The following is a 13,139-nucleotide window of genomic DNA, read 5'->3' as shown; positions in this document are numbered from 1 at the left end:
CACTTCAAAAACTGAGCCTGGATGGGGGGGGAGGGGGGAGGAGCTTTAGGAGCTGCTCGCACCACCAACACAATCCCATTGGCCGGCTTCTGGACAGAAACTGGCCAATGGGAACCACCTGTTTCAATAAGCACAAAGGGCTCCTAGTTATTCACAGAGCACATAGCTGCAGCCTGTGTGGGGTGCAAGGCAGGCAGGGAGGCAGATTCAGCTGCTTGCTACTAAGTTCCCTGGACAGAGGCTGCCTCTGGCACCCCAGCCCCCCCACTTCCCCAACCCTCTGCCCCCCTACGCCACATACCCAAATCCTCTGCCCCCCTCCTGCACTGATGCCTCCTCCCAGAGGCAACACACCAATCCCCTACCCCACATCACAGTCATCTCCTGCCCTAGCTCACAACCCAATTCCCTGCCCTAGGTTACAATCCAACCCCCTGCACCCTAGTTTAATGCCCCAGGTCACAACTGCCTCCTTCACCCAAACTCCCTCCTGCACTAACCTCACAGACCCCGCACCACCTCTATGAGTATCATGAAAGAGTAAGGCCCTGGACTACTTTCCAAGTTCTTGGAGTGGTCCCTCCCCCTCATCAAAAATTATTGCCCACCCCTGCCATGTAGTCATAGCAATATAAACTAGAAGGAATCTAGAACCTCACAATACTTTTCTGCCACTTCTTTTTTCAAAATCCTTCCTCCAGTACACTTTGTGCTGACTACAGATTGAAGCTCTCTTAATCAGGACTCTCTGGGTGGCAACATCTGTGTTCCAATAGGACCACATTTGGTTTTTGGACCAGAGAATCCCATGAAGAGCTAGCACCTGGGATCCCTGAAGGCTGGCAGGGCAGTGGGAGCCCCACATGTGGTAATAAGGCAGAGGGAGCCCAGTGCACACAGGAAGTGGAGCTGCCCAGTGTGACAGCAGGAGCCCAGTGTGCAAAGGCAGCAGGGCTGCCTAGCAGGGCCATGTGTGGCTGACAGGGGCAGCAGGGGCCAGCAAGATGGGGTAGCTGGCTGGGAGGCCATTGGTGGGGCCAAAGCTGGAGGGGGCCAGAAATGACCTCCCCTGAGCTGGCAAAATCCATCATCTGGGACCCGTCAAGTCCCAAAAGTGCCAGACCAGGGAGGTCCAACCTGTAGTAGAAATGTAAGAAAAACAAACAAAAAAAACCACACATCTCTAATGACCTTGACTTTCTGAATACATTTGTAGGGAACAGTTTTCAGTAAAGCTTTCAAGAAATCTTGCAAATGCAAAGTCTGAATTGGAACATGCTGAAACAGAGAAGATTGCATTGGATTGTATCCAGAAGGGGGAAATCCCAGACTGGATTAGTAAACATTGTCCATATTTAACCTTGTCAGGTGAGAGAGCTTCCTTTTAATTCACAAGAGCTGAACTGTTCTGAGCCAAATTAATTTTAGAGATTGTATGACATGTTTATTAGTGATGCCAATGTCATAGCATATTTTTGGTTATAACAAGACACTTGCATTTGATTGTGTTACAAGGTAGTAAAAGCATGAAACAGCAAAGATTCCATATATTTTTACTCCATTCCTTAATTTTCTAGTAAAAAACTCATGGGTCTAGCATAATTTGGAAATACAGTTAAAACATTGGTTGTCTTTTTTACACTTTCAAAACCAAAATGCGCTGGTGACACTACAGTATTACAAGATGGAGGTTTTTATAGGGATGATGGAACCTTAAATTGTCAGAAGGGTGCAAAATGATTATATCACTTGGTAATGAATAAAATACATCAGGAAATGGATAGAGAAATTCACATTTCCGTTCACACTGCTATTTCAGACCATCTATGGGAAGACTAAATCTTATGTCACTTTGACTTCATAAAATTCCTTCTGAAGGAGAGAAATTAATGGGGCCAGTAGAGAAGTATCACAATGACATTCCTGCCAAAACATTCAGTTCGCTTTTTCCCTAAGTCGGCAACAGCATGTAGGTAAAATGTTCCATGCACACAGAGCTACATGTTCTTGGGGGAGGGGGAATATTGGAAACTTGACTGAACACTGGCCACGTGCTTTGATTTGCTAAAGGTTTATACTGTACTATAGTAATTTAAAATTGTACTGTGACCCTGACCAGATTCCGACCAAAAAAAGTGTGATGGTGAGAAAAGCCAACTTCCAGATGAAGCTGTGCAAATACTCAAAAGAAAATTCCAGGTAATGTGTTTAAAATGTGTTTAGTACAGAAGAGCAGGAGGAATTATCAAGAAAATATAAAACCCTCCTCTAATTATATTAAGCTTTGGATAAGAACAGAAGAACAGCCATACTGGGTCAGATCAAAGGTCCATCTAGCCTGGTATCCTGTCTGCCGAAAGTGGCCAATACCAGATGCCCCAGAGGGAGGGATCATAACAGGTAATCCTGATGTGATTCCTCCCCTGTCACCCACTTACAGAGAAACAGAGGCTAGGGAATACCATTCTGACCTATCCTAATAGCCATTGATGGACTATGAATCTATCTAGCTCTTTTTTGAACCCTGTTAAAGTTCTAGCCTTCACAGCATCCTCTGGGAAGGAGTTCCACAGGCTGACTGTGCACTGAGTGAAGAAAAACTTCCTTTTGTTTGTTTTAAACCTACTGCCTATTAATTTCATTTGGTGACATTTAGTTCTTTATTGTAGGAATAAGTAAATAACTTTTCCTTATTCACTTTTTCCATGATTTTATAGACCTCTATCATATACTTGCTTTGAGCTTCATGATCTGTCCTCATTTGATGTGCCTGTCCATGAAAGAGAGCTCTCAGTAAGAACTACACACAGATCTAGGCAAATCTATTTTCCTTTTTAAGAGGTGTTGAACATCAACCACTAAGCACATGTATAATAAAAAAAAAATCATAACTCAAATAAAAGCACTGATCCTTTGGGGTTTACAGTAGCATACCCACTTATTTTCTCCTATGAATCTTGTTGATGTCTTGGTGATTATTCAGCTTTTTAAGATTGGACACTCAGAGTAGATAAGGGCAGGACTTATAAACATGTACACAAGTCTGAATTTCAGTCATTGGGATTGCCTACTTCATAACATGAGGTGCCATTTAGACGAGCATTTCTGAAACTGTGTTCTGTGGCATGAGGCAGTCAGAGCTGTGCCATGGAGAAAACAGAAAAAAATTATGCTCTCCCACCCCCTGCAGAGTCCGTAGACAGCTCCTGCTGTGGCTGCCTCCTCTCCCCCACAGCTCGCAGGATGGCCCCTGTCCCACGGAGCCTCTGCTGCTGAGCAGCCTCCTCCTCCACATGTGCAGGCGGCAGTTCACACAGCATCCGCTGCTGCTGGGAGCAGGAGGGATGGCCAGAGCTAAGGGGCTGCTCCCAGACCTTGGCCTTTTAAAACTGCTGCCTGCAGGGAACCCAGCTCAGGCCTGCCACTCCCACCCCCGCCTGCAGTGTGCTCGGGCTCTGCTGCCCCCTCCCCCCTCGGGGTGCGCTTGGGCTCTGCTCACCCCTCCCCCCCCCATGCATTGCTGCTCTCTCTCCCCTGCGCCCCTCCCCAGCCTGCTGGGGAAGTGGCAGAGTTTAATCTGGCAGGGACAGTTGGGGTTTCTACTCTCTCCCCCTGTCCCTCCCCCCCGCCGCCCTGCCAGTGGGAAGCCTGGCCTGGTGCTGCAGCTGTGCTGGGTTCCCTGCTGCATTGGGGGGGGAGGGAGAACTGAGATCCCCACACACACCCCAAGGATAAAAGCATGCTCCCTGGAGGCTTTCCCTTTTGATTCTTCCCCATTAAAAAAAAAAAAAATCTTGTTTGCTGTTCCTCAGTCTTAAAGTTTAAGAAACACTGATTTAGACACTACTTCATTCTAAAACAAAGTGTAAATTGTAGCAAAGCCTGACTGAAATCAAATGGGTTCATTGTGATGCAAGGGACCCAATGCAAAATACACCAGAGGAAAGGAACCTTAAGCCTCAGTAAGTGATTCAACGTCTTTAATGTGATGTTAGTCAACAAATCAATGCCATTTTCTGCTGCATGACAAGTGGGGTTTGCTCCCCCACATAAGTTATTCCTTCCTGTGGTAATGCAGAGAGCTGTCAATGAGACCCGCCCCCCATTGCCTGGAATCCTACTTCAACCACCAAACATTGTTCACTATGAATTTTCTCTCTCCCATAAATAATACCAAGACATTGTTAATATCAAACAAAGACCAAAAGCAAATGACCTTTTAAGTCCAGTTCAGCAGTTACTATTCCAGATCAGTGTCACCCTTCCCATACCAATTTACTGGTTATTCACCCCAAATCCTTCCCCAAAGGCTTCACATATGGCTGTACGTACATTGGAATCCTACAGCCATGCTAGTTCGTCTAGACATTAGATTGGTTCCCCATTGGTGCCTGGTTGGTTTGCTATATTGAGTGTGAATTATAAAGTTTTTATTGGTTAGTTTAATAATATTAATATTCTAGGATGCTGATGGGACAGAGGAGCAGCAAGGGATCCACCAGCCTTGGACAGAGGCCCCTGTTACAAATGTGAAGGTGTCATATGGAAAGTGTGGAGTAAAAGAGCACCCTGTGAAAGAACCCTGGAGTGAAAACTGATTGCAGAATAAGCAAAACTTTCCAAAGCACTTAAATGACACACAAGCTTAAGTCCCACTGGCTTTCAATGGGACTTGTTTCCTCAGTCACTTTGGTGTTTCTAGAAATGTGACCCCTAGTTTAGAAGTATTTCAATATTTTTTAAAATCCAGTCTGAACCTACAATGGGATTACCGTATTTTCCGGCGTATAGGGCGACTGGGCGTATAAGACGACCCCCTATCTTTTTAATTAAAAGATAGGGTTTCATCTTATACGCCAGCGCCCCTCCGCCTCCTTTGCTCCCGGTGTCCCTGGTCTGCTGGAGATGGTCCCCAGCAGACCAGAGGCACCGGGAGCAAAGCTGCCAGGAGCGCCTGGGCTCCCCCCCCGCCGGAGCCCCTCCGCAGCTTTGAAAGCCTCAGGGGAAGCCGGCGGGGGGGGGGACATCCCAGGCGCGCATGGGCTGCCCCCCCGCCGGAGCCCCTCCGCGGCTTTGAAAGCCTCGGGGGAAACCGGCGGGGGGGGCATCCCAGGCGCGCATGGGCTGCCCCCCCGCCGGAGCCCCTCCGCGGCTTTGAAAGCCTCGGGGGAAGCCGGCGGCGGGGCATCCCAGGCGCGCATGGGCTGCCCCCCCGCCGGAGCCCCTCCGCGCCGCGGAGGGGCTCCGGCGGGGGGGGCAGCCTATGCGCGCCTGGGATGCCCCGCCGCCGGCTTCCCCCGAGGCTTTCAAAGCCGCGGAGGGGCTCCGGCGGTGGGGCATCCGGCGTACAAGACGACCCCTGATTTTTGGGGGATGTTTTTTAACTTCAGAGGTCGTCTTGTACGCCGGAATATACGGTACATGGGTGTGACCCCCTTATGGCCACCCACAATCCCACTAATTTAACAGGATCTTTGCATGACTAAAGAGATGCATCCATACTGTTCCTATCACATCATCAGGACCTAAGGTATATAAGGGCCCAACTTTGATTAACAGGAATAGAACTGATCAGAAATTTATTTTTGCAAACACACTTGTGAATGAGTGTTGTTTTTTTTTAAATCATCAATGTTCATTCTTCAGCAAAATTTTGATAGAAACTTTCCCACCACGACTAAAGCTAAAAAACTAGAGATAATGTTTGCATTTTGTTTGTAAAGAAACTGTACCTTCAAACATTTCCAGCCAGCTCAAAACAGGAAAATAGAGAGTTTAACAAATGGTTCATCATTGATTCTGTTTGTTAGTAAAAGAAACCCACTGTTCTGGCTGCATCCCAGTTTGTTGGTTTTTGTACATACATATTTATATTTAGAAAAGCTTGTCTAAATAATGGTATTTCCATGAGAGTTCAAATTCATGTTAGTGTTGGCTCCTTTTTTGTGTTTGTATGTGACTGAATGCTGCATGACTGAGAAATAAAGCCAAGCATAGTAGATAGCCATCCAGTACTAACATGCATGCATGTATTTCTCCATTCTGTTTTCCCCCTTGCCTGTAATCCTTTAATACAATAAAGGAAGAAAATCTTGATTCAGCATTGTAACTGAGTCTTTGGAAAAGCTATTTATAAAGGTCATGCCACAGTAGTGTTTATAGAATGTGTGTATGTGTAGAGGTGAAAGGAGCCCCTACAAATTGTTAAGTAACAGGTTAAATCTCATTTGACCAGTCAACCATAGCTCCCTTACTTATAACTGGAATAATTTGATTGGAGACAAGAGCTGGAATTTAGAGAAAAAAAAGTCACGAGTCTCTTGTTCTTGCAGTCTGAAGAGTAGGTCTAAAAACAAACCCTTTTTCTTTTATTCTGAAGATTGTAGCTGCATGCCAACAAATGTTGCTTCTATAAGGCTCTGTTCTATTTTAAAGTAAACAGCATCTAAAAATTGCTGAACTCAAGCCAAGTGGCTTATATAATTATGCACGCTCTAACTGGTATCCTGCAACAGAAAATATGCTTCTGGTTGGGCATGGATGATTTTCCACAGTTCTCTTTCCCTGTCCCATTTTGTAATTAGAATTTAAAAAAAAAGTCTGAGAGGTTTATCTGCCAAACTCTCTTGTGTTTAAAGTACATGTAACAACCTTAAATCTCAATCTTGTAACAGGCAGAACATCCTTCTGGCTAAAGGCTGTTCCTGCATATGCCAAGTGATCTTAGGGCCTATACTTGCACTAAGAACTGTGGCTCCCTGAACTCTGTACTTCTACAAACCCTTCTTGGGGAACTTTCCACAGCTCAAGAGGGCCTCTAAGCCAAAGGTAATATTGAGTCATCATCAAATAGGAGCAGAATACCCGTCACAATTCCTCAGTGTCCCCCCGTCTCACTCTGCCTCTCTTCACATAAGCACAACTAGTTCCATAAAGTTAGCTTGCAGGTTATTGGGAGTCTATGATGTTGCATGGGTGTTTCGTCTTTTGGCCCTTCTATTAAATGTAACTTCACATTAGGGTAGCATTTAAGTTTTAAAAGTCTTAACATGCTCTGCAACAAAGAATTCATTATATATCTGAAGGTGGTTGGAGAGAAAAATCCAGGCACTTCGCTGACCACAGGGGTCTGATGTGGTTTCTGATAGTATTTACACTGACCCAGGCTCTTTTAGATCCTGGTGTAAAGAGACTAACATGCACAACTAAGGACAAAAGGGGCTTATTTAAGAATGTTTGGAGCAGGAGGAGCAACACTGATTACATTAGAAATAATGGAAAGAAAATTAAGGTAAAAATAAGCTTCCTATCAGTGAATTGTTGCAGGAGATAGCATAGATAACCTAAAAATGAATTTGGGTCCAAATCTGTGAGTCAGTTAATATAACTGGCCAGCCCCATTCAGGGACATGCTGTAATGGGCTTTAAAATAAATTGTAGGTCTCAGTACAACTAGAAGTAGAAATGTTGGCCATTATGTGCCGATGGACAAAGCAAGTCATTTGTAGTTCACAAGAATTTTCAGTCCTAGATGAGGAAACCCAGGAACTATACTATGTGTAAACAGCACAGAGTCCTGTGGCACCTTAAACACTAAGATTTATTAGGAAATTAACTTTTATGGGTAAAACCCACTTCATCAGATGAATTGGAGTGGAAATTAAAGTAGGAGGGGTATCTATATATACGGAAAAAGTTGCTTTTGTTAATGAAGCAAATCTAGTCTGGGTGGAAGTGGGTCATTTACAGCATTCGGTATGGAGATGTGAATACCCAAGGAAGGGAAACTGTGACTAATTATATAAGCCCCACCATCAGAGCTCATCCACTAACATGCCAGCAATGGCCCTCTGCCATGTATATTGGCTAAACTGGACAGTCTTCTATGCCAAAGAATAGATAGACACAAATCAGACAACTTATATAAACCTGAAGGGGAACACTTTAACCTCCCTGGACATTCAGTAATGGATTGAGTAGCCATCCTTCTACAAAATAATTTTAAAACATGATTACAAAGGGAGACAGATGAACAGGAATTCATTTACAATTCAATGTTATCAATTTAGTATTGAATTAGTTTACGCCCCTAATAAATCTGTTAGTCTCTAAGGTGCCACAGAACTCTATAGTTTTTGCAGATACAAACCAACACAGCTACTCCTCTGAGACTTTATACTAGGTATACTTGAGCAATATCTACTAGCACCTTGTTTATAAATACACAATTATACTGATGTGAAAGCTCAATGAAACGGACAGGTGTAACAGACACACTTCATTCAAGAAGATAGCTAAAACAATAGTAGCCACCACCCAAACCACAGGCCATAAGGAAGGTATGTTCACTGGAACTAAATACAAACATAGAGAGCTGATTATTGGTTTTGGTGGACCTGTATTTGTTTGAACACAGATGCAGTCAGAACCACCAAAGAAGCAGGCAGAAGGCACCAGAAAGTCAAGGATAACCAGATAAGTACTTGTAGCATGACAGCGAGATAAAGTGAAGAGAGGTTTTTGAGTAGAGGACTGGAATATAATATAATAGAAAAGAGGCTTGGAATATTAAGCAAGGAAATTGTTTCCTGCTGTTTGATTCCTACTGTGTCCAGTGAAACAGGACATTGTGTGCATTCTTTGTAAATAAACGGGGTTGGAAAGAAATTCTAACTACATTATCAATTATGCCTCTTAATGGAAACACTAAAAACCTTGAATATTGGCTCAAAACTTTGGTCAAAAGGGGCTATCAATAGAGAGATCTCATAACACCGAGTCTCAGTTTTAACTTGGAGAAAGTAAAATATGGAAGTGTTTGTAAAATTAGGGGAGGAGGGGAGGGTTATATATTAAAAAAGAAATCTAACTAGCTTGGTCTGTTTCACTTCTGATTTAATAATAAAGCACTTAGCTCTGTCACAATCAGTCATGTTTCTCAGCATTCTGTACTGCTGTCTTCACTATGCTATGATGTGGTGTCAAAAGTGACTGGCTGCCACCTCCAGCTTAGAGAGAAAAAAAGGAAGGAGAAATAAAGAGAGTAGAACTCCTAGGCACAGATGAGGGAAAGGTAATGGCTTCTGAGCCCTAAGCAAGGCTGAAACTGGCTATGTGATAGGCATGGAACTGGAAAACCAAGAATTAATGTATTTACAGAATTACTGATGTTGACTCTTGAATATATTCAAGGAGAGAACAAGTGGCTTGTGGATAGTTCATCAACCAAATAAGGTGAAATGAAATGAAAAAATTGTGAATTGTTGCCCAGCTGCTGTTCTGGGCTGGCCCAGGGCAGTGGAGGTCATGCAACTTGGCCAGAAGGTGCTCCGCAGCACTGTGGGGGCTATTGGAGATGCACTTGCTTGATACCCCCTGTGATCATTCAGGAGTATAACTGTCCTTGCTATCGAGTATCAGAGGGGTAGCCATGTTAGTCTGAATCTGCAAAAGTGGCAAGGAGACAAATCAGGTATTAGGAATGGTAATATACAAAAGCCTGTAGGGGAACACTTCAATCTCCCTGGACACACAATTGCAGATCTAAAGGTAGCCATCCTGCAGCAAAAAAATTTCAGGACCAGACTTCAAAGAGAAACTGCTGAGCTACAGTTCATCTTCAAGACTCTGAATGGCTAGTTAACTACAAAAGCAGCTTCTCCTCTCTTAGTATTCACACCTCCAGATCAGATACTAGAAGTGGACCTCATCCTCCCTGATTGGATCCACCTCGTTATCTCTAGCCTGATTCTGGCCTGCATATTTATACCTGCCTCTGGAAATTTCCACTACATACATCTGATGAAGTGGGTCTTTGCCCACGAAAGGTTATGCTCCAACACTTCGGTTAGTCTATAAGGTGCCACAGGTCTCCTCACCGCTTGTCCTTGCTATCATAGCCCTGCCTTTCAGTTTGATGAGAAACAATCACATTCCATGCACATCTCATTGTCCTGACACAACCAAACCCTAACCATGCTTTAAGATATAATAAGAGGATGCTACATACCAAATTTGGTGGTCCTAGCTCTTACTGTTTAGGAGGAGATCTTGAACAAATAGGGCTCGTTCCTACTTTGAAGTAGGAATAAGATCCTCCGGAAAAGGGCTTTTTTTCCGGAGGATCGGGGCCAGTGTAGACGCTCTTTTCCGGCTTTACTAAAAGCTGGAAAAAAGCGGCGGACATTTTTATTTAAATGCCGCAGGGGATATTTAAATCCCCCGCGGATTTCCCTATTACGATCTGTGAAATTAACATGCCCCTTTCGGAAAAGGGGCCAGTGTAGACATAGCCCTAGACTCATGGATGGACTGACTGACCCATGAACTCTAATATACAGCAGATTACAGATGTTGTTCTTTAGCTCTTTACATGGAATGAATAGATGACAGTTAATTTACATCTGCAGGCTTCTACAACATATGATCACACAGAATCACTCCCCCTGAAATAAGGTATCTGTGATTTTGGCTAGTATGCTATTCATTTCTTACTAGACCTCAATATGTAAGGAGCGATGTTCCAAAAGCAACCAGCAGATGGAGCTACAGTATAGGCTCAGAAACTATCATATAGGCATCACTTCAGCAGGCCATCAGAACTATTAGTAGGATAGGAACACATTGTAGAAAATTGTTTTCTTTCCTCCGGCTAATAAACAGCATTTGCTTGATTGGGAACACATGGCTGTCACAATCTCTCAGCCAAGTCTGAAATTCTAAGATGTACGTGTATACACTTTTCCCAGCTCATGAGGTCACCTTTCCTTAAGGTATGCAAAGTACTTTGTAATTTGTGTTTGCATTTCATTTATTAGAGTTTTTCAATTTCCCCCACTATAAAAGTCATGAGTGCTCACTAAAGCTCTCTGTGTTAAGGAAGATATAGGAAGATAAATTCCATTTCTCCTCTTTTACTGCACTTGTAACAACTAAGCTACCCTAGATGATCCCTTTTAATTTTTTTGAGACATCTTACAGCAAGTGTTCCTAAAACAGCTCCTTCTTATTAACATAGGATCTCATGCCAGGAACTTTCAATTGTAATACCCCATGTTACACTGGACACTCTTATTCTCATCTACCTACTGAATGGCCCAAAGACTAGATGACATGACATTGGCATGATTTGGGATTTTTTTTTGCTTCTAGAAGCCATACTAGCGGGGCAGACAACAGGCAACATCTTCATCAGACTTATGATTCAAGGCAGTTAGCAATGTACTTTTTCCATCAACTAAGGAAGCAACCCCATATTTTGTGAGACCCAAGTCATCGTTATGGGCCTACTTATGTTAACAAGGGAAGGAACATAATGTATAAGTATTAACAAAACACACAAGACAAGAGCAGATTTCAGACTTCCATCATTACCATTCTTTCCTTGGGCATGCATTTTTCTAATGAATCAAGCCTGTTAAAAAATGAAAATGGTACCAATTTTGTTAAAAGGGTAAAAATTGTTCTAATAGAAAATGTTAAGTATGCTCCCCTCGCCCCCGAAAAATCAACTGATGCAATTAAAATGCCAAAGCTTTCATGTAAAATTGCAAGGTACCAAATACAAGAGAGAAAACAAACGCATTAAAAAAATCATAGAAAAGTATGCCAATTTTTGAACTATAGACCGAGAGAACCTCTTTTCCCTGTACTGAGCAAAATGATAGCACAACTAACTTTAAGAAGAGGTGAAAGCAGTACAACCACCATTAAAAAGCCAAGAACTTCAGAGTTAACTTTGCAATAACCCATAGGAAAAAATCAGATATTAACAATTTAAATGTAAGGTACCATATTAAACACTGCCTTGATTTATAATGTTGAACAATTTTACTAAAGCCCAATTCCTGAAGTAATATGAATGAATAAAATAAAGAAAGCTCACATTTTGATGTAAATAGAAGTTTCAAACCTTTATGACTGTGGAAAAAAAAATCTGAAAGTGTGAACTCTAACTGATTAAAAAATTAGAAGGATTTAAAAAAAAAAACCATGATTTTTGATAATTTTAGGGAAGGTGGTAGCCACAAAACCAAGTACTGTACATTCAGAATTAAATGCCAAAGCTTCATCCTTAATGCCATTCTCTTTGTTCTAGATTAGAAGCAACCTCTTAGCTGGAACAGTATAGAGGGGAACCGATTGCTTTGCATTGATTTGTTACTGCATGTACAAAGTTTTGAAAATTCTTAAACCTCCCCTCCCCTCCACAGAATTTAAATGCTAACCCAAGATAAAAGTTACATTTCTATAAAGAAGAGACATGACAATGAGATCGTGCTTTGCTAGGAATGTGTTTACAAGCCTATTTTAAGGAATACAATTAAGAATGGTTTCCTAGCAAGCATCCCTTGTTAGGTCATCTCTGCCCCATTCCAAAACAATCATCTTTTGTGCCATCAGCTCACTTTATCTCTGTAAGACTCATAGAAAGGGAATGCAAAGCCCCAAGTCATTCTGTTAGTTACCTGAAGCAAGCAGGGTAAGTGTCCTTAATAATAGTATTTAGTAAAGTATTGAGCCTGAGACGAAAGTGTGATGACATAAATAACTAGAGAGACTCTCCAGCTGAAAAGAGCCCTACTGTGTTTTCACCACTCAGTGATGCACATGCCAATCCTTCAGTGCTAATAACCATCCCCCACATACAAACACATTCAAGTAGGAATTGTTATAGGAATGCTCCTGGCATCCTCACTAATCCATGGAGGAGAAACAAGTAAAGGATATATAAGAATGGTATAAAGGACACAAACTGCAACAAGCAGTTGGTACAACTTGCTGGGGGGGGGGAAGGAGGGGGTCAGAAAGGGGAAAAAGTGGCTTCCCATCAATTCTCTCAATGTTGCAACACGCAAGTCCACTGCCACAAGTCAGAGCAGACTTTAGATCTGTGCCACCTCACACTATGTGTTTCTCTCATCCATTAAGCATCTCGTAACCTTTATTATGTGCAGCAGAATAAAATATACTATCATGAGCAAACTTCAAAATTCAAAGAAATGGTAACTTCCCTAACTCATTGTTGAGCCCAAATCCAATGCAAAATTGGTCCAGGAGATATGACTTGATCCCAACTCAGGGCTACTCCTTCACCCCACCATCCTTCTATGGTTCTATATAGGATACCAAAGTATTGC

At 42.7% G+C, this 13,139-nt stretch overlaps 2 protein-coding genes across 2 annotated transcripts in view; one reads left to right on the top strand and one right to left on the bottom strand.

Annotated features, from left to right (window-relative positions):
- The window catches only part of LOC102452715 (uncharacterized), a 68,423-nt gene extending 63,423 nt beyond the window's left edge, over positions 1–5,000 (top strand). Inside the window, exons 13-15 of the mRNA XM_014580963.4 lie at positions 1,217–1,368; positions 2,120–2,199; positions 4,464–5,000. Of these exons, the coding sequence (XP_014436449.3) occupies positions 1,217–1,368; positions 2,120–2,199; positions 4,464–4,598 (367 nt within the window). The 3' untranslated portion in view covers positions 4,599–5,000. The remainder of the gene's footprint in view (positions 1–1,216; positions 1,369–2,119; positions 2,200–4,463) is intronic.
- The window catches only part of LOC102452968 (cytochrome P450 1A5-like), a 91,893-nt gene that overhangs the window by 56,131 nt on the left and 22,623 nt on the right, over positions 1–13,139 (bottom strand).

This window comes from Pelodiscus sinensis, chromosome 6, assembly GCF_052426305.1.
Source record: "Pelodiscus sinensis isolate ZL-2025 chromosome 6, ASM5242630v1, whole genome shotgun sequence".
Taxonomy (NCBI): Eukaryota; Metazoa; Chordata; order Testudines; family Trionychidae; genus Pelodiscus; species Pelodiscus sinensis.
The sequence above is the reverse complement of the archived record's forward strand: the minus strand, read 5'-3'. Positions and strand labels throughout refer to the sequence as shown.